This window comes from Barbatula barbatula, assembly GCF_947034865.1.
Source record: "Barbatula barbatula genome assembly, chromosome: 22".
NCBI classification, from domain to species: Eukaryota; Metazoa; Chordata; class Actinopteri; order Cypriniformes; family Nemacheilidae; genus Barbatula; species Barbatula barbatula.
In genome coordinates this window covers 20287253-20308711 of record NC_136785.1, presented here as the reverse complement: position 1 = coordinate 20308711, position 21459 = coordinate 20287253, and the positions used below count along the sequence as shown (strand labels likewise).

Below are 21459 nucleotides of genomic sequence, written 5' to 3'. Positions count from 1 at the left end.
CTCTGTGGTCTTCAGAAGCTAATGGATGTGTTTATTTGTGAGAAAAATCCATATGGACAGCGCTGTTAACGATAATGTCTAACATCCCCTGCAGGCGAACGAGAGGCTTGTTTGTCCGGCAAATGACTTGGGCGTGTCGTAAGTTCCTGTGACGAACACAGCATTTTTATAATTCAGCCAATAGAAACACCATCTCCTCTGGGCGGGAGCTATCGTCACTAACATAAAGCGGAAAAACAAGCCTCTCGTTCACCTGCAGCGGATGTTAGACATTATCTTTAACAGCGCTGTCAATATGGATTTGTTTTCTCACAAACAAACACATCGATTAGCTTCGGAAGACCTTTGTTTGTCGTGCCGTTCTTTGATCGATGGATGCACTTCAAAACTTGGCCCCCATTCTACCGAAGGAAGTAAAAGGATAGGTGGTATTATAACTCTGACTAGATTATTCTTCAAGAAGAAAGTCACACTCACTGAGGATCCCTCGAGGCCTGAAGTACCGCTTTAATCCTTATTCACTGCTGAAACATTCTGCTCTAATTTACAGCTAAAACGGAAGAAACACTTGCATAGAAAGTTCTGTAACAGCTGTGTGCGTTACGATTTCAGCGATTAGTTTGAAATGCAACTATTACAAAATAAAACTGAACCAAAAACGACTCTAAAATGTGTAGTGAACGTAACGTAAAAAATATATATCTCATTTTCGCAGTAAGGGCCCCCGACGGCAAATACGATTATGGAGTCTTTCTTAAGTTTCCATCTCGCATGAGTGCTTTGTTTTTCAGGTGAGTAGAAGAGTCTGGTGTCATTTTCCATGGTAAACCACAACATCTTACCACACACAACTGTACTCAAACAACCAAACATGCATAAAGATGTGCAGAAACACACACACACACACACCCTTTACATGCCCACAAACTCCAGCAGATGAACACGACAGACACACGTAAACAGTCCATTAATAAAAGCACGTAAGAAACACAACTTATGTCATCAAAGAACACATCAGTCATTTATATCTGTAAAGAGATGAAATCCATGTGTCATAAAACAACAGTGAACAAATGTTTATTGCGGTTGAGAAACAAACAGAAGTGAAGTGTTTGGTTGTCTTGGCGGGGGGTATGAAGCGCTCTTCTCTTCTCAATCGTCCGGCTGTGAAACAGTTAAGGAAGAAAGCGTTGCGACTCTGAGTGTTTCCAGTCGTTCACAGTAAGATGCACCAGGTGCTCGCGTGGTTACCAGCCTCTGTGTTTACTGCTGACTCCCTTCCGCAAGAAGACAACTTCACACAGTGTTTACTCCACCTCATCAGATAACACACACACACACACACACAGCAGCGTTTGCATTGTAGTAAAGGTGCAGTTGCACAAATACACACACAGATAACCACAGCACAGCTCACCTTCACTCCCCTGAGAGAGCGAGAGCGAGAGAGAGAGACGATATCACTGAACACAGGATGTAGGATGTATGTCAGCGACGTCAACACACACAAACACACACACACACACACAAACAAACACTCACGGTACCCCTGCAAACAAGTGTCAAAGAGTCACACACTATTAATCTGATAGAGCCACAAAGATCACAAACAACTCTAACAGCCGCTCTGAACGCACAAACAGGACTTCCCCGCAAACTGTACCCTGACAACGTATCAGACCAGGGACTTCTTACAAGAAAGCCAGGCCGGCGAGATACTTTCATGTTTGTCATTAAAAGGGCCTGCTTTTCCAGCGGTTTTTCTCCGCTCGGATCCAAGAAGACCTTGTTCTCAATCCCATAGGCGCAGTGCTATTTATAGCAGTTTAATGCTTTCCAGTTGGCTCCACGCGATGCTGAGGGAACAGAAACCACATCGAAAGCCACGTTCCATAACATCTGAAAGAGCGCAGGCGGCGGATCTGGGATGTCCCTACTTTAAAGCCATCGCTCTGTGGTAAAGCCCCGATCCTTCTCCTACAGCACGTCTCTCATTACCAACTGCACTTCACATCCCGCAGCTCACATGCTGAAAATACATTTTGACATTTTCTAATAAAAATACGAGAGGTGCTCCAGCGTCCACAACGCTAGGGTGTTCAGGGTGGTTGGTTGCTAGGGTGTTCTGGGTGGTTGGTTGCTAGGGTGTTCTGGGTGGTTGCTCACCGGCTCTCACCCACACTTCTTCAGGACACCTCGGAGAACGTGTGAATGGAGTGTGATTGGTCAGTGTTGATGTCAGGAGAGGCTAAAGGGTGATGCTCTCAGGTGGGTGTACAGTAAAACGCTTACAAAGGTTTTAGTCAGTGTCAGGTGTTGAGGACTCACTGTTCTACGATGGCTTTCTCTGTCAAACACGTGCTGATGTCACACACATGATTATCAGACAGGACACAGAGCACGTTCTGCTTTTCAATTCAACTCCAAAGATCTCTTCAAGAAACATGTCTCTCACGGTTATGTCTCTCAGAGGAAAACGTCTGTTGCATATTCAGCGCATTATAATCTGCTTTTATCTTTCAGGAAGAGATCTACTGCTCCTACAAAAACGAACAGCTTACATCATTCCCAACACCAAATGAAGAATTCAAATGACACAATATGTTGAAAATCTTTAACTTCATAAAATGTCACACCCTTGCAGATGTGTTGTGTGTCTTCAATGAGAGCGATACAGTGTGCGCTGCTGTAGTTGTCAGCGTGGGGTCAGCCAACGCCCCCAGCACCCCGAATTAGTGGCGGGCCAGACCTACTGGAGCCTCGCCGGCCACACGGGGCGGCACACATGGGTGTGATCACAGCGGCCTGATCCCGCTCGCATCTGATACCCATCTACAAGCGGCACAGATGGGTACACACGCACAAACACTGTGTGTTATCACAGAAACAAACACGAGAGGTACTGAACAAAATATATTTCAATCTTTATAAACACTGGAATCAAAATGCAAAGCAGAAATCACACAGGAACAGATCATAAAGACGGGATAGAAATCCACACGTATTGACCAGTGAAAGACGTTTAATACTTTTATATATGATGTGTTTTTGTGATATTCTATTATAGTAGGTCGGGTCCTCATTCTGTGTAAGTCTATGAGATATTTAGTTCTTAAGACTATTATTAATGTATTATTGTGTAACGCTCAGCTTTAGAGTCTGGGCGACGTCAGGCACTCATCACTGCGAAGAAGATGCTGTTCGGACGCTTTGGACTTGAGAAACATCACGTGAGAACACAACAGTGATCAGCGTCATTAAAGAGCGCGTCCTCCCCCTCCAGACTGTGTTCTCTCGTCACCCAGACGCCTGCCAAATGGCCGACGGATGAGGGGGAAGTGAAAGAAACACACCTGGGTGAGAACGATCCATTGGGACCACCTCTCACACACATGAAGCGTTATTTAAAGAATGGTGTTTTCTGACAGACAGAAAGAATGAAATGATAAATGCGTCACAGACTGACATCGATGACTGTCAGAAAGTGATGTTACCTTGAGGTGGGGGATTTTCTTTCAGTTTGACTGGCTTTCATGAAGACTGATTCATTAAGAAAGAGTCTTCTGACGATAAGACGTACAGTAGCACAAACACAAGAGGAATATGTGCTGGGCATCCGTCCGACGGTGAAACTAAGATTCACCGGTGAGTCGAGTCTTCAAATAAATCTGACTGGAGTTTTGAATCATGCGGGTTCCTGATCGGGCCGCCGTAATGTTTAAATTTGCTCCCCACGTGAGAATCAGATCATTTCGATGGAGATGAAGATTATCAGTAAAGAATCATTTCAATTTCACCATATTTCTCTTGACCGTGTCACACGGATTCCTTTCAACATTTCTTTTCTTGTGCTTTTTTAAAGCAGCGGTTTCCTTATTCTTCAACGTGTCTGCTTTTTAAAAAACAACTGAATACGTCTCGGGTATGAATTGACATACTTTGATTTTTTTTAAAGGGACAGTTCACCCAAAAACGAAAATCCGTCATCATCAAGTCACGCTCAGATTGTTCCAAACCTTTACAAAAGTCTTTGTTTTGCTGAAGACAAAGGAAGATATTTGTAAGAATGTCCATACCCAAACCAAAATAAACACACACGCACACACAGTCAATAGGGGACGAGATCTGTTAGGTTATTCACATTCTTCCAAATATATTTCTTTGTGTTCAGCAGAACAGAGACATCTGTAAAGGATCGGTGAGTAAATGATGGTAGAATTGTATTTTTGGGTGCTCTCCCTTTAAGATGTCCAGATTTATTGTCTGTTAAACGGTTGTGTCTGTGTTTGGGGTGACACATCCCACACGCTCCACTTCTACAACATTGCCTGTGGAAAGCTTTCACGACATGAAGTCTTATACACGCCAGAAGAATTTGTGAGCCGGCCCTGATGGGGCAACTTCAGAAGCGTGCAGAGACATGTTAAATCACCGGCCCAACATCTGCTTAACTCTCACAGCGGAACACACACACACCAATAATTACAGCTATAAACACCTGAGGGCATCACACACACACGTCTTCATCACTTCACAGATATTTCCATCTTCATACATACATCATACTTCAAAGACTTGGATCAACATTTGCCAGTGTTAGACAGTCATCCCACGGCGCTGGGATCATCCGGTCTGAGCGAGGTTTACACATGTTTTAATGGCATTAAGACCACTGGAAATGTCTTGATCGTCTGTCTAATTTTAAAACGAACAACAATGTATTATTCCAGCGCTATTCCGTTGTGTTACGATTGAAGCGCAAGAATGGCTTAAAGAGGTTTTCTTCTGTAATCCAGCGGCTGTCAGTTATCTGTGTTATCCTCTCAATGTCTCATGACACAAAGCCACCAGTGCTCTATTGTTAACATAAAGACACAAACCCTGATCAACTTCAGCTCTTGATCCATGACAACAAGAGACACATTTCAGTGTAGTCGACATAATAAAAACATCTCATTCCCTCGCTAATGCAGTACACAATCGTTGGATTCAGAGGACCAATAATATCTCTCGATGTGTGTTTCTTTCAGAATTCAGTTGGGACGATCAATCCCTCCCAATAACATCTCTGCTCATTCGCTCTTCGGCTACTACGCTCGACGGTTCTGCCAGAACTTATTTTTATGGTTCATATGATATTCTGTGGGTAAGATCTACACACCCATAACACTCCAGAATAAATCTACATTTATATTTCTCTCGATTAAAGAGGAAAGAGCCGTATAGGGGGCAACTCTCACTATTAACTGGTTGTTATTAGCATGTCTATTATTGGCATATTGGCTGTATATTAGTACTTATAAAGCACTTATTCTGCATGAGCATATCCCTAATCCTACCCAATACCTAAACAACTATCATACTAACTATTAATAAGCAACAAATAAATTGGGGGAAAAGTCGTGGCTAATGGTTTGTTAATATACTGAAGTGTGTCGAAACGAGTGAAATACCGATAACACTTTAGTACACGGACCACTCCTCACTATTAACAAGTTGCATATTAGCATGTCTATTATTAGAATTTATTAGCACTAATAAAGCACATATTCCGCATGACCATAATTATTTTGGTCACACTTTATTTTAAGGTCCAATTCTCGCTATTAACAAACCATTAACTAGGACATTTGCCTCAATAAACTCCCAATTTGTTGCGTATTAATAGTTAGTAAGGTAGTTGTTAGGTTCAGGTATTGGGTAGGATTAGGGATGTAGAATATGTGCTTTATAAGTACTAATAAACATCACAGGCATGCTAACAACAACTAGTTAATAGTGAGAATTGGTCCCTATTATCCCTAATCCTACCCAACTTTCATACTAACTATTAATAAGTACCAAATTAGGACTTTATTGATGCAAAAGTAGTAGTTAATGGATTGTTAATGGCAACAATTGGACCTTAAAAGAAAGTGCGACCAAAGTATTCTTTCAGGTAAAGTTTGAGCAAAGAAGAACTACATGTACAACACAACATACTACAGCCACAACTCACAAAACGAGCCAATCGAGAATTTTCTGTTATAAATGTGTAATATCTGTATTAAAAGTACACCTGTTGAAACCACAATGTTTTGCAGCTAACCCAAAGAATGAGTTTGAACAACATTATGATATCATTCTTCAGCTGGGAAATAAGAAACTTCAAGAAAGATTTTCAGTCACACGACCACAAAAAAACTCAATTCTGATTGTGATGTCATCATGTTAAAAATGGATCAGTTCAAAACGACACGGAGATCTCACACATGTGTGAAGTGGAGGAAATGTCTGTAAACTGCACACATACAAACACAATGTCTGTCCATCATAATGTGTTAACCATGACCTCGTATGACAAAGAGCACAAAACAGCTTTCTACCAATGTGTGCACGTCGCCACGGCTGCTAAACTTTGACGGATAAAAGAAAGTTTAACATTGAAATGAAAGTTAGGCACAAGCGGCACACGGGACAAACTCAAACACAGATTCTCAGAGCTGCATATGAAGTGAAACACTTACAGACGGTGAGACGGGTCCGTTGGGCAGATAGGACTCAGACAACATCAGAAACGGGTATCCGGAATACGGCGGCTTGTACATCCCACCATCTTGATGTTTTGGCACTTGAGGTGAGACACAAAAAACATAACTCTCAATTCTTTTGAACTTGACTGAAGAAAGAACAGCATGGAAGTGACTAAACATCTGTAAGTATGTTTTAAACGAAAGATCAATCCCAACATTCCTCAATGAAGCAGAAACACGAGTGTTTTAATGATGTGAAGTTCAGGTTTTCCCCAAGAAAACTCCATCACGTCAGCAGAGCCGTCGTCGCACACAATCACAGCCATCATCACATTTGCCATCTTGGTGTGTTTTTGGTCTGCTCATTTTGAGCCTTCACATCAAGCTCCTGGTCAACATGTGTTTGATAAAGGATGTGACTCACACTTACCTTCATCCAGATGTTGTCGTTTATCAGTGTAAAGTCTGTGATCTTCTGCGTGTCCTCTTCTGATCACCTGTAATGCACACACGTGTGATTTCTCTGTCATATGAAGTGTGTGTGTGTGTGTGTGTGTTGGGCTCTTACAGTGCCTGAGTTGATCTCGGACTCGTTCACCAGAGATGACTTGAGATCGGACAGGTCGCTCGTGAACGCGTTCTCCTCGCGGATCTTCTCCTCGCGATCTCCCTCATCTTTAAACGCGATCATCTCATCGTTCGCCCCGAGATCGTCCCCCCCACCGCCGTTCAGCTGCGGCATGTCTTACTCCGGATCACCGCGACTAACCTGACTGATAAACTTTACTGACTCACTTCACTGATGTTCTCCGGTGAAGATCTGCAGTAGATCGGACTCGCGAGAGAGTGAAAGAACTTCTGCCGCGCGAGCTCAACGTAACAAACGCTCGCGCTTTACAACAGCAAAGATCAAAGAGAAAGACGCGTGATTGACAGCTCCGCTGAGAAGAGGGGGGCACGCTCTTAAAGAGACACGACACCCAAAACTACACGCGCTCCAACTCACAGTACTCACAGAGAAACACAAGAGAAGCAGAAATCCGACACACGTCAATCAAAGCCCTTCGTGAAAAACATTGCTTTAATAGCACAACAAGCATTTCTATATTCGCATTTGCAGAACTAGTCCAAAACAACACATGTGTAAACAAAAACAACTACACAAGAAAACAAATACATTCAAAGAAGAATCAACAACGTTTTTCTGGACTCTTTCTTTGAGTGGAAACATCTACGTTTATATCATTTTAAACATTTTTGATAAATAGAATTAAGCTTGTTTGAGAGAATATATATATATAAATGAGATATATATCATTATATCAGAAAGCAACCTAATATATTTGTATTGACATAACAGTGCTTTACTTGTTAAATAAATGTAGATGATTGTGATAACAAGCGACCGCTTTCATGTGCATAAGTTAAGTTTTGAAGTTATTGATGTTTTAGTTTGTTTTTAAATTAAAAGAAATAATAAATCATTATGCCTTGCCACGCTGTGCCATCACATCTGAGTAAATGTACAGTCATGAACCGCAGCTGGGAATGAGAATTAAATACAAACAGCAAAGTGACTAATATTTGCATAAGGCTGCATATTTATACAATATCAACCATGCATATTAATAAATGGATTAAAAATGAGCTGTTCAATGCATGCAAATCTAAATTATAAATGAGACCTTGTTTATTTGCCTTGATTAAATATAGACAAGTGCTTTTCATGGAGACATCATTTTTCTACATCATTTTCCTGATGAAGTTGTTTTTATCATGTTGCCGCATAGAGTGAACATTTGCATGTTTCCAGAGTGCTCTAGTTTTCACTGCTCTAGTTTTCACTCTTTATGAGAAATATTTTATTTTAAGGATTTACTGTGTTTTTTATCTTAAGCGTTTGTTTGTAAATTTACCAGAAGCAGGAAACACAAACGTAAAACATGAAAAGGGCAACGACACCTTAAAGCAAGAGGTTACTGTATGAAAGTGTCCAAAGTCTTTTGTCAAAAAGAAAAATCTTTTGGATCTCCCACACTAGAACATTTGCTTGCTCTCAGAAACATTTGTGAACGCTGGGAAGTACAGTATATGAATGTTGATGTTTTGAAACATTCTGAAATCACTTGCAAATCTTTTCATTTATGGACACAATTCTTTTTAAGATAATAAGAGGAGGAGGAGGTATAACTTTTAACTCTATCATTGAATTATTATTGTCAAATCCATCTACTGAAACAAGAGGAGTGAATAAAACAATATCAGAATCAGGTCGGACGACTGAAAGCACATTGAAATGTTGAACTGTGTTCTTGAACACAAGCTTTGATGGTTTCGGGAATTAAAAATTATACACTGTGCTTCCTAAATAATCTGCAGGCACATTTAAGAAGCAAAGTAATTAAATCACATCCTTTAACTGAGGTCAAGCCACATCCAAAGAAACACATGTTAACTCAAGCCACTTGTGTGTGTTTTTATTGGCCGCACCCTTGAAACACAAGCGTGTCTGTTCTGCGCTCACTCTCTACGCTCTTACTATGGTCAATGCTTGCCTTACAAAACTAGAAACTATATATAGTCGATTCTTTTTATTTCTCTGGATTAAAATGAAAGAGCAAACATTTAAACACTGCTGCAGTTTGTGATTTACAATGAAATAAACATTTTTATGACTGCATGGATCAGATGTATATATTTACACATTTTTGTTTTATAATAAGATATTTTCTGTCTGTATTTATCCATGTATTGATCCTGTTGAAACTAATACAAATATGACTTTTAATTGACATGCAAGGTCCTCTCACATGCCTTATGGTAGTAACATTAAATGAATGACTTTCAGTAATATAATAATGATATTTGCTCTTAACTGTGCAAGTATAAAACACATCTTGAACCGTTATATCAAGAAAGAAATAGCTCCTTCAAGACACAAGGGTCTCTGTATATTACTTTATACACCATATCAAGTGTGCACATTAATGAATGTTATTGCGGTTCATTCATGAGCAGCATCAGTAGTGTGAGTGTGTGTGAGCTGTATGTGGGGTTAGTCTGCCCTCCCGAGATCACATGAGGTGAAACCTGTTGTTGTGATCTCTCTCTCTCTCTCTCTGACAGGAAACAAAGAGGCTTGTTAATGCCTGAGCCTTTGATCTGAAACACAGCCATTTAAACCTGTGCGTGTAGTAAGCTACACACACACACACACACACACACAACACTCTTGAGTCACACACCCGTGTACCGCATCTGCACACACACCGTCACTTTTACTCTTGTGCTTAACATTAATGAAGAAGCAGAATCTCTCTGCCTTGTAAACCAATGCGAGGCTTCTATTTTAAGACACGCAAGATTCAATCGACACCCGCGTGCAGAACCGTGCTGCAGCGCTGCAGCTTACCTCAGTGGAAACTTCAGTTTATAAATGTTTCTTTGTGTGTGTGTGCGTGCGTGTGTGCTTTTTCCTCCTCTTTATCTAACTTCTACAAATGATGTTGCTCTGACAGAAACACACTTTTTTATCGGATCACTGCTCATAATGTGATACTTTAGCACCTCATAAATAACAACACATCGTGTGAGAATGCACCAGAATATTTGTCTTTGGATGTAAAAGTGACATGAATGACTAAAGCAAGTAAATTATGGATCTCTCTAAAAATTTTCAAACGAAATCCTCATTGCTAAACACGCTTTCATTTCTTCTGGGCAAAGCTCCTTGATACTCTACCATACAGAAAGCTATAAAAGACACGCTAGCTTGGTCTAATGTGAAGAAAATGTCACATGATTTCCAAACCCAAAGTGGGAAGCAGTGCTTTTAAGATTTAAAAGACATTTTGGCAACGCTTTACAATAGGTTGTGCATTTGTTAACAGTGAGTTAATGCAATAGCTAACATGAACTAACAGAACTTCTCCAGGATTTTTAATCTAAGTTCGTGTTAATTTCAGCATTTATTAATACATTTTTAAATCAAAGAATGCACTATTGACTAACATGAATAACTGTATCTAACAAAGATGAATAAATGCTGAAAAACTAATGTTAACAAATACAACCTTAATGTAAAGTGTTTCTGACATTTAAAGAAACTATGCTGGCTTGATGCTGAACATTTTTTTAATCCAATGCATATTTTGTAACATGATGTAATGCACAGAACGTTTTAATAATAATATAATAGTGGAGAAAAAAAGAGCTGATCTCAGCTGCAGAACTCCCCTGACGGTCTCTCCATTTCTTAAAAAACAGGAAAAGAGAAACACAAGATCCTCCATTTTCTTTTCTTTATTCATTTATCAATCATTATTTTTACACCATCTCTGCATATAATCGTTAATATAAATGTTTAAGGTTTAGCAAAGTACCTTCTTCTTATCATGAGTCACAATCGGCTTGTAGGGTTTTTGAGTTGCTCTGTTGTTGTTGTTTTCAGATTAAAGGGACTCCCCCCAAAAAAGGGAATTCTGTCCTGAATTACTTCCCCCAGGCAAGTTTTTGTTACCCTGTATTAATGTCTCTGATCTGTTAAACACAGAGAAAGATATTTGGAAGAACGTTAGCAACTGACAGTTCTGGGATATCACTGACTGCCATAGTAAAAACAATGAAAATGGTAGTCAAAGGAAGATGTGAAGTCTGTTTCTAGTGTACTCACAGTCTTTTATTTATGCATCTATCGTGTGATGAGTAAGAAATAAATGCAGTAATACGTAAAGAGGAGTAACATTAAGATTGTTCATGTTTTTGTTGAATCTTTTGAACGTTAAATGAACACAAGTGTTCACAAGCTTCTCAACACATATGATTGTTTGGCTGTTGTTCCTGTGACCTTCACATCTTACGCATGATCATCTAATGTACAGATTGAACGTTTTTCTTTGAATTGGACACAAGTGATTCTCCCAGGACACGCTCATCTCTCAGTGTTTATATTGTGGGATTTGGAGCAGGATTTGACTCCGTGCATTAATTGTGCGCGTGGTGTGTTTTTCCTCTGGTTGGAGGAGATTTGTGGTGTGTTTGTAGTGGTGAGAGAGTTGAGCTGATGTGGCCGATGTTTCCAGAGCACAGGGACACTGATGTGGCATTGGACAGGATGTTGATTCTTATGATGGATAACTGCTTCAGTCTTTCTCTGTGAACACATCAACCGCACGTGTGTGTGTTATCCGCTCAGGTTTCGACTGACACTGAGCGTTCTCCAGCCCATATTTCACGACTATTCATACAAAGAAGGAACTGGTTTTCATTTTAAGACATTATTTTTTCAGCTTGCTTTTCTTCTCTCATCACACAGCGTAGGGGAAAAACACATTTGTAATCTATGGTTTGTTTGTAATTTGTAAGTAATAATTATGTTTACTTCCTATTAAACTAAAAGGATTACCAAATAGGTTCATTCATGGCGACGTCCACAAAAATGTTGAACCCCCTTCTACCCCCAAGTTCTACCCAAGAAAACCTTCTGATGCTTGATATAACCATAATCACTCTACACCAAGACATATCCTGAAATCTTCTCATTGTAATGCTTGTTTTGTCTTATTTTAAAGGTCCAGTGTGAAATAGTTTAGAGGATCTTTTGACAGAAATGCAATATAAAGTACATTATAAAAAACTTACATCATGAAGCGTGTAATGAATGTTTTATTACCTTAGAATAATGTATTTCTATCTACATAACTGTGGTGTCACAACTCATATAGGCATGACATTTGGAATCTATTGATCTGTGTTCATATAAGTTTTTCGCATCAGTCAGCACGACCTTTAATGCACAGACCACGTGTGTATGTACATTGATATATTTATCGCCTGATATCACATATACTAGGAGGTGGCTAACCAACACCTAACCTCACCCCAAACCCCAAATCACAGTGGCCAAGGCTATTTTAGCCCAAAGCGCAAGTTTCACGAGGCAAAGCAATGCTTACTCTTAGTCCGCCCCTAAACCTAACATCACAGGGGAAAGGTCAAGTCATTAAAAAACATACGAATGAGATGGAATAGAAACTCACACAAATGAGCCGCCTGGTAAAATAGGTATGAATTCCCATCAGATTGTGTTGATATATATTTTTTACATAAGAAAGATACCGCGTGTTCAAATATGTTAGATTGAAAGTCGTGGGCAAAACTTACGTGTAACTTTTTCAAAATTTAGATTTTTACATCTGAAAGCTATAATCACCTTTCCATTTATGTAAGGCTTGTTAGGATCGGACAATATTTACAACTCTGGAACCCGACGATGGTAAAACATTAAGATACTGAGAAAATTCAATTCTGAATTCAAGTCTGATCCTGGAATAATATCAGGAAGGCTATTCCAGAGTTTAGGTGCTATGTATGAGAAAGCTCGACCCCCTTTGGTGGATTTAGTTATTCTAGCTGTTATCAAAAGTCCTGAGTTTTGAGATCTTAGAGAGCGTGATGGGTTGTAGTGTGATAGAAGCTCTGTTATGTAGGTAGGGGCTAAACCCTTTAAGGCTTGATAAGTGATTAAAAGAACTTTAATGTCAATACGATACTTAATGTGTATCCAGTGAAGGGTTGATAACATTGGGGTTATGTGATGGTATTTTCTGGACATCACTGGTTAGGACACTGCGTTCTGAACTAACTGTAGTTTGTTTATTGATGATGCAGGACAACCACTAAGTAGTGCATTACAGTAGTCAAGTCTTGAGGTCATAAATGCATGAATAAGCTTCTCCGCGTCAGCAACACACAGAATATTTTGTAAGAAAATGGCCTTTAAAAGTCCTTAGTATAGCATATTACTCACTAAAAAAAACTTTTTTATATATTTACGGTAAGAAATTTTACAAAATATTTTTATGGAACATGATTTTTGGCACAAAATAAAAATAGATCATTTTGACCCATACAATGTTTTTTTGGCTATTTCCACAAATATTCCTGTTCTACTTAAGACTAGTTTTGTGATCCAGGGATCCTAGAGTTTGAGATCTCTGAATTCTGATGCAAACTAAGTAAGAGATAATGTAGGGGTTTATTCTGCAATAACAGCCGGCTGGCTGTACATTATTACACGCTTATTACAAGCTACTCATTTCATAAGCAAATTATTGAACATGAAATATTGATTTGAAATATTTTATTTAAGTCATGAATGCAGACCTCCGCTAACACATCCATCTCAACTCAACCCTTTATTTATAAAGCACTTTCAAAACCATAAATATGGACCAAAGTGCTATACACAAGCATTAAATAATAAAAACATCAAACATTCAAAATCATAGGAACAAACATCATCTAAAAGACAAGTCATTCACAATTGTCCTGACCAATCAAATGCCGAAAGCCTCATAAAACAAGCCTTAAAGTCCTTTTTAAGGATTTTACAGATAGTGGCTGAGCTTCCAAAGTGCTGGAGCCGCAACAGAAAAAGCTCCATCTCCACTCCGCCTCAGACCAGACCGTGGGACAGTCAACAGCTCTGAGACGAGTATAAAACATCACAATAGTCCAACCGCTTTGATATAAAAGCATGTTTAACAGACTCGAAAATCCTTGTTCCATTACATCAGACAATTTCCTTAACTGAAAAAGGAATGTTTTCACAACACTGTTTCCTTTCAGGTAAAAGCGTTCAAATGCCAGGAACAAGCAATTTGGTTTTGTAAATAAGATGTCATATACAGTATGTTATTGTAATATTTGTGTATATGTAATAATAACCGGTGTCTGTCTAAATGATTTGCAGCATCCGGGTTACCATGTGTGATTAGTATGGAGCAGTTGTCATCTGGGAATATCAGACTCTGGAATGTCGCGATTTGGACTTCATTGAGGAAGATGGTTCATGTAAGTACTGAAAAACATCATCAATCTTCAGTGTTGTGCATCATATTCCAACAAATAAGATTATACAGCCTCACAATCTCTTTTGCTATCATTCATACCCTTAGTGAAACGCAAAAGAAGATATTTAGAAAAATGTCTCAATGATTTTGTGTACACAGCTTTCCTGTATCTCAGTGTTAAGAGCATTGTGTTAACAACTCAAGGTTGTGTGTTGGATCCCAGGGGATTGCAGATACCTATGTACAAATTTATAGGATAAACAAATGTAAATGTTTTTGGATAAAAGCCAAATGACGCAATGTAAATGTGTACATATAATGGAACTGGGTTCAGTGTTGTTTGGTTATCAGCGTTCTTCAAAATATCTTCTGTCGTGTTCTGAAGAAAGTCACACAGGTTTGACATGACATGAGGATAAAGAAACGATGACAGAATTTTGTTTTGGTGCTCCTGAAATCTTGTGTCCTGCAGAGGTCAGCGCCACCTCTAATCAAACACACATGCCTGTTATTTATCACACACGCACAGAAGGGTGGGACATGGAAGGCAGTGAAGGATACATCTCTTGTGCCTCCAAAGACCAGATGAAGATATTTCAGAAGACAGGAAGGAAAGTCTTGGACGTCTGGACATGTCTTGATGCCTTGGAAAGCAGCACGTTCAAGACAACACGTTCATTCAGACGCAGGCGAGTGACCTGAGGAGCTGGAATCGTGATTCACACGTGTTTGATTAGATAGTTGGAGATAAACTCTGCAGGACACTGGCCCAACAGGAACAGCACTGGGCACAACCTCTGTTTCCAGCCTCCACCAGCTTGTTTTCCCATGTCAACAAATCAAACTCCGAGCAGTGAAATGTAAATGTACACACAAGTGTGGGAAAACAAATCAAGACATTCCTTCCCACCATTAATCTTCAGCTGTGGATCAATGCTGGGAAGAAACGCTCATCTCCATTTCCACATCATCACACCCTCTGAATGCCCGTCACCGCCGGCTCTCCGCGCTGCTCTGCTTGGCACTGATTATAGAGACGCCATAAAGATGGCGACACATGGCTCGCCGCAGAGACATTCGTTTTTCACAAGAATCTTTTGATTTGTATAACACAACTCTGGAGTAGAAGCAATCCAATAAGTCTTAAATAAGACGGAGATCATGTCATTTCACTCTGAACTGCTTTATTAGTTCTTGTACCACAATGTTTTGTTTGCGGTGATTGTTAAGGCATTCATTATGATTATCATTGTTCATATTAAACATGTTAAACATGTGTGCACTTGTATGCGTATATACTGTATTTGACTCTTTCTTCAATGTCAGTCAGTTACAAAAAAAATGACTTTGAGAGCTGTGAATATAACATCTACTGACAATTATACACAGATTCAAGGGCTAGAATTCATAGTACAGGGGCTCTGTTGACTTAGAACATTGAACATTAGCTAGAAAACACCTGGCCAAAACGACTTTGGAATAGTCTCTGCTTTGCTCAATGAAGAAAATGATTTATAGTCGTGGAAAATGTGCAGTTTTCTTTTTTGACACGAGTTAGACATTGTGTTAAACTCAACGCATGATGATGTGCAAGTGGAAAAAGGTTTTGTGCCGCTATTGTGACGGGTGAGAGTTGAGTGGGTGTTGAAGACCTCCACACATACGTTTGTTATATGACAGTTACATGGCACTGAGCGTTTCCTGCACGCATGTGACGCTCTTGAGCAATCTCTACACCTCAGACAGCAAAGACATAAACTCAAGCACAGATACGATGTGTGATTGCTTGTAGAAAACAAATGACACAATAAACATCCTATCCAGTAACTGTCCCTAGCAGAAGCTTCTCTAGACTACAAAACACGTGCAACCCACATCTTATTTCAATAGAAGTCATTAAAACACTTCTGAGATTGAAGAAAGTTCAGTTAAGGAAATGTTCATCTTCATGCAAATCGTAAACCATGAGAAGTGTCCTGGAGGTGAACTGCAGGTGAATCAACTAAGATAACAGTGAGTGTCAAGCTTTATGAAAGTGTTGCAGAGATTGCCATCCTTGTCACTTGTACTGTCAATCACTCACACAAACGTCCCTAAAAATAGAAAATCTTCTGTTATTAACCCAGGGAAAAGCAGCCTGATCTCATTGTTTATATGTAGGTATTTGTACGTAAAGTCTACAAGCACAAAAACAACATTTTTACTAGAGTAAAACCTTCTTCTGTTGAAGCTTCTTCAACTTCTGAATTCTGAAGAAGCGGTTCAGCCTGCGGAGATGAAGATCGTCAAATAAAGGCTTGGATTTGGTTCTGTTCCTCACAGTAGAATGGATTCTGAAGATACGGATTACGTCTGACGAATCAAATTGCATTTGCAATTATTTTGCGTTTTTTGTGTATTTTTTGGTTTTTACCGTCAGTGACAGCATGTTGAAAAACATGCCTTTGTGTCCCATGGCAAACAAAGCAAATGTTACATGATACTGTAAGAAATGGTTAAACGATTGCAGAAATGTTAATGATTTTAAACAGCATTTAAAAGCGTGAAAGCCACAGTGGTGTAAAAGTCTTTTAATCTCCTTTCACATAGAGATCCTTCGATTTTGTTCATTCACACTGCCAGTGATTTTCTGGAATCCCGTAAAGACACGTGCATAATAAATTGCAATGCAACATAATGAGACATTTTTTTGTCGTGAAATGAGGGTTGTTCATGGTGAAAGATATACTTGTGTTTTTAGGTGGCTAAATAGAGCAGTTTTTTATTAGCCTATTACTTCTTTCCTTTATTAAATGCCAAATAGGCCTAAATAAGATCAATTTTTTTGGTTATTATTCAGTAGCATGTATTGTTGCCTTTTGCAAATGACAAAGACGTCAATTTTAAAACAACCTTCTGTATTTATATTTTTATTGGTGAATTGAGAACATCGAAGAGGCACAAGAACGCTAGATAGACTATAGCCCAACGAGATTAAGCTTGATGCAAAATGTCATATGAAAGCATATAAAAGCAAATTGTTCAGTATTTACACAACTTTAATGAAAGAATATAACAGAATGCTGCAAAGTTAAAATGAGGCAGTATTTTTGCAACATAGCCTAATGCAATACAAAAAGCACGGAATAATAATTTGTATTATTATTTTTGTCTACCGTTGTATTTCTTCCTACTATGGGAGTCAATGGGGGAGATCTGTTTGGTTATAAGCATTCATCCAAATATCTTTCTCTGTGTTCCTCACAACAAACACCTTTATATAGATTTGAAACAACTCGAAGGCGAGTAAATGATGACAGAATTTGGGGTGAACTATCCCTTTCAGGGTAATTTGCATGACATTGTAAAGCATTAAATTAACAATAAAGAAGCCTATCCCCAAACTTTACCATTACTGGTGTGAAAACCAATTGTAAACATGAATAAAATGAGAAGATATAGATTTATATAGATATAAACAATAGACTCATTGTTGAGTTATTGGGAAAATGTTTCATCGATCATGCCACGTCTCCACACAGTCAGTGTGTGTGTGTGTGTGTGTGTCAGATAGCATTGATAATCTTCTTTTTTGCTAGAAGCAAAAGACAAAAGAAAGTGTGCGGTGATTCACTTGACTTTCGTGTTTGTTTGAGGAGAAAATGAAGAAAGCTCTGACCACAAACGCTTGACATTTCTGATACCTTTCAGTGTTTACTGAAGACAGGAAGCATGCAGTTCTTTTTCCTTTGAATGTCAAGAGCTCGAGTAATGTGTCTTCATGAGCTGTGGATGCCACTGATGGAAAACCACTGTCTCTTCTTCTCGCACATTCCACGAAAAGGCTGATTTTGATATGAACGCTCATGGGTTATTTACAACTGATCTGTTTTTAGGTGTGTGAGATGTCTTGTACGGTATCTGTTTGCTCTTTCATGTAAGTACTGTTGCTTGAAATCATTTTTATCACACTGATATTTGCCGGTCTAAGTACATGTTGTTTTATACTTTATTTTATTGAACAAACAAAGCGCAAACATTTACTGTTATGTAGAACACACAAATATACATCCCATATCATTACAGGGAAATCAATTCAATTTCATTTTTAATTCAATTCTCAAAACTTACAAATGAGTTAAACATACTTTAGATATATTTCCAACACAGTCAAAGAGAATTTGCAATAATATCACAGGTTGCAGTTAGTATAACTAGGAAAAATAATTATGTTTTTACAATTTAATCAGTGAAAAGTGAAAACTATTCACAAAATGCACAAGAACATATCAAAGCATTTACAGTCTTTCAGTGAACATGTTTCATATTTTACATTCAAACCCCAATAAAAAAGAACATAAAACTGGATTTTAACGACACACAAAGCCATTGAAAAAAAATCAAACACATTAAAAACGCCTAATTGTCTACATGTCACATTATAAATAAACAGTACACATCATATAATCATAAAATCAAAAGGTACAGTATAACTTAAATTTGGCCTTTTATAAAATAACTTTTAAATGGGACAAAACTCTTTGAAAGGATTTCATTTACATTTAGTCATTTAGCAGACGCTTTTATCCAAATGAGGAAACATTGGAAGCAATTATAACAACATAGACAACAAAATACATAAGTGCATCAAACTAGTCCATTAAAGCCTAGCACAGTATACAAAGCTAAGAAAAGTGAGGTTAGTACAAATTTTTTTTTTTAATACGAAGACAGAAAAGAATTGGAGGTTAAAGAAACATCAGCAAAAGTTTGGTTATTGGAAATTTCAAAGATCAAGTAAGTCACTTTGAATAAAAGCGTGCGCTTCATGAAAAAGGTTCTCATTGGATTTGTCTAAAAGGCCTGTAGAGTAGACTTCTGATAGGATAACTGAATCCACCAAAGCTTTCTCATACGTAGCACCTAAACTCTGGAATAACCTCCCCGATGGTATTCGGGGTCAGATTTAAATCTAGATTAAAAACACATCTTTTTCCTGATGCATACCAGTATTATCTCTTGTTTATAAGTTAATAAACACCAGCTACAATAATGGTTCTCTCTCTGGCCTCCTCCCCACCTCAGGATACCCATCCCGAGGTCACCACAGATGATGCTGGCTCAAGTGGTGTCATCGTCCCGTGAGAGCCTGTGGACTGACTGACCTCTGGAGACACATCCAGAGGAAACTACACATTACACCAGCACCAGCTGATCATCACGTGCCATCCTCCTGCCAGATCCTGTGGACTTCACTGATCATCCCAGCTCCAGCTCAGGCCATCTCCATCAACAGAGATTGGTTCATTTAATACTAATACTTACTTTTGTCTTTCTTCCGTAAAGCTGCTTTGCCACATTGTGAAAAAATTAAACTGAATGGAATAGAGTCATTAGATGAGATGTGCAGACCGACATGAAAACATCTGTTGTGTTGAAGACACTGCCCTCTTCTGGCTTGTTTGCTGCGTTGCATGAGGTTGTATTACCAAGAGCACAGTTTTAATACACACAGTGAACATGTTAACAAGTACAGGAGAATAACTCAATAAAGATAAGCATGTAAATAACTAGATAAAAATGTATGTTAATCATTGATTTATTTTAGTTTCAGCGCCTCAGGAGGCCAAAAACACATTCTGTGTTTTTGTGTAAAAACTGGTTTAAAAATGGTTTTGACAGGCACATGTTCTGCTGCTGTGATACGTGTGAACGGTGCTGCCAATACAGTCCTGGCAAAACTTCCATAGAAACACATGAACGGGTGAGCTGTGCTTTTTCAGCATTAACATTAGCACAATTACGTTTACGTCACGAATTTCGATTGTTTACAACATAAGTGAAGTAAAACGTCATACTCAGAATCTCAATAGGGAAATCAATAAAAATAAAATGAATCGTTGTCATAATTGTGAAATTTCACTTCATCGTGATTGTTATTGATAGGAGTCCACTAGATGGCACCATGTATAGTAGTATGTTATGAATATGCAAGAGAAATAAAAGTAAGTAGAAGAAATCAACGACTGACAAGCTGTGTTGAATGACTGCATTATGGGAAATGATGTTGTAGCTACTAGTTCTGTGGTGCTGCGTGACGTTCTCAACTCTGGCCCGCAACTCTGATAGAACACACCCGAACAAGCTTATTAAAGTCGTCAGGAATAGACACGTTCAACCAGGGGCGGACTGGCCATCTGGCGTACCGGGCATTTTCTTGGTGGGCCGCTATCGTTTGGGGCCGGTAACGGAAGCTTTTGGTGAATTATAAATGCAAGTGTATGCAACACGAAAGCCAAAGACACTTTCCCCGCATAACCACCCCGTCGACAGAATTAACCATGCGCAGAAAACATCCCCCACACCCCCGTCGACAGAATTAACCATGCGCAGCACACCCAGTCCATCCCTGCGTTCAACTTAATGTGGATCTCAGACTGCATGGTGTTTGAACTATAAAGTAGCGGCTGTAGAACTGGGCCTTTCCTCAAAAAGAATCACACTTCCTTGATTTCCTATATCGCAAATTAGGAATGTTTCCATTTCACAATGACGGCAGCCCTCTGAAGGGCCGACATAGCGTCAGGACTTCGTTGTTGAAGCCTTTCGAGAGATATCTAACTGGTATCTGTGTTTACAAAATGGCAAGTTCTGTGGCATAACTCTGATGCAGGCGGACACACAGAGCTTTTTAGTTTTGCGTACACCTCAGAGGTCACCAAATCTATCAGAAAAAGCATGCGGCCTTATGGCTGACCTTGACACCATACTCAATAGTATTGTAAATCCAAAGTGACTTGCAGTGCATTATCCTATACATTTGTTTCTGAGTATGTGCCATCCCTGGGATCCAACCTATGACCTTGGAGTTGCTAGCACTTCCTCTAACCACTGAGCTAAAGGGGGTGCAGCTGCTGCCGCTGGTGAGTAAATGAGTACTTGCAGGATCAGGAAATCCCACATATATAGAGAGTCTTGCAAACTTTTGATCACTTTCCTGGGAGAAACGTTCCCTGGCTACACATTTTAGCTGAAGTGACGCTGGTAATAACAGTCTCAAGTGTGACAGCAGAGTGATGCTTCAACCTCCAGAAAAAAATAAAGACGGTCAAGTC

General features: G+C 39.1%; 1 protein-coding gene across 7 annotated transcripts in view; it reads right to left on the bottom strand.

Annotated features, from left to right (window-relative positions):
* The window catches only part of tcf7 (transcription factor 7), a 36393-nt gene extending 28868 nt beyond the window's left edge, over nt 1-7525 (bottom strand). For 3 of the 7 annotated variants that reach the window (XM_079486269.1, XM_079486268.1, XM_079486271.1), the window contains exons 1-3: nt 7081-7449; nt 6943-7009; nt 6507-6610 (exon numbers count right to left, since the gene is read on the bottom strand). In XM_079486269.1, coding sequence (XP_079342395.1) covers nt 6507-6610; nt 6943-7009; nt 7081-7254 — 345 coding nt within the window. In that variant the 5' untranslated portion in view covers nt 7255-7449. Of the gene's footprint in view, nt 1-6506; nt 6611-6942; nt 7010-7080 lie in introns of all 7 variants that reach the window. The other 4 variants (XM_079486273.1, XM_079486272.1, XM_079486270.1 and 1 more) reach the window with 4 other exon arrangements.
* Between the last annotated feature and the right edge of the window lie 13934 nt (nt 7526-21459).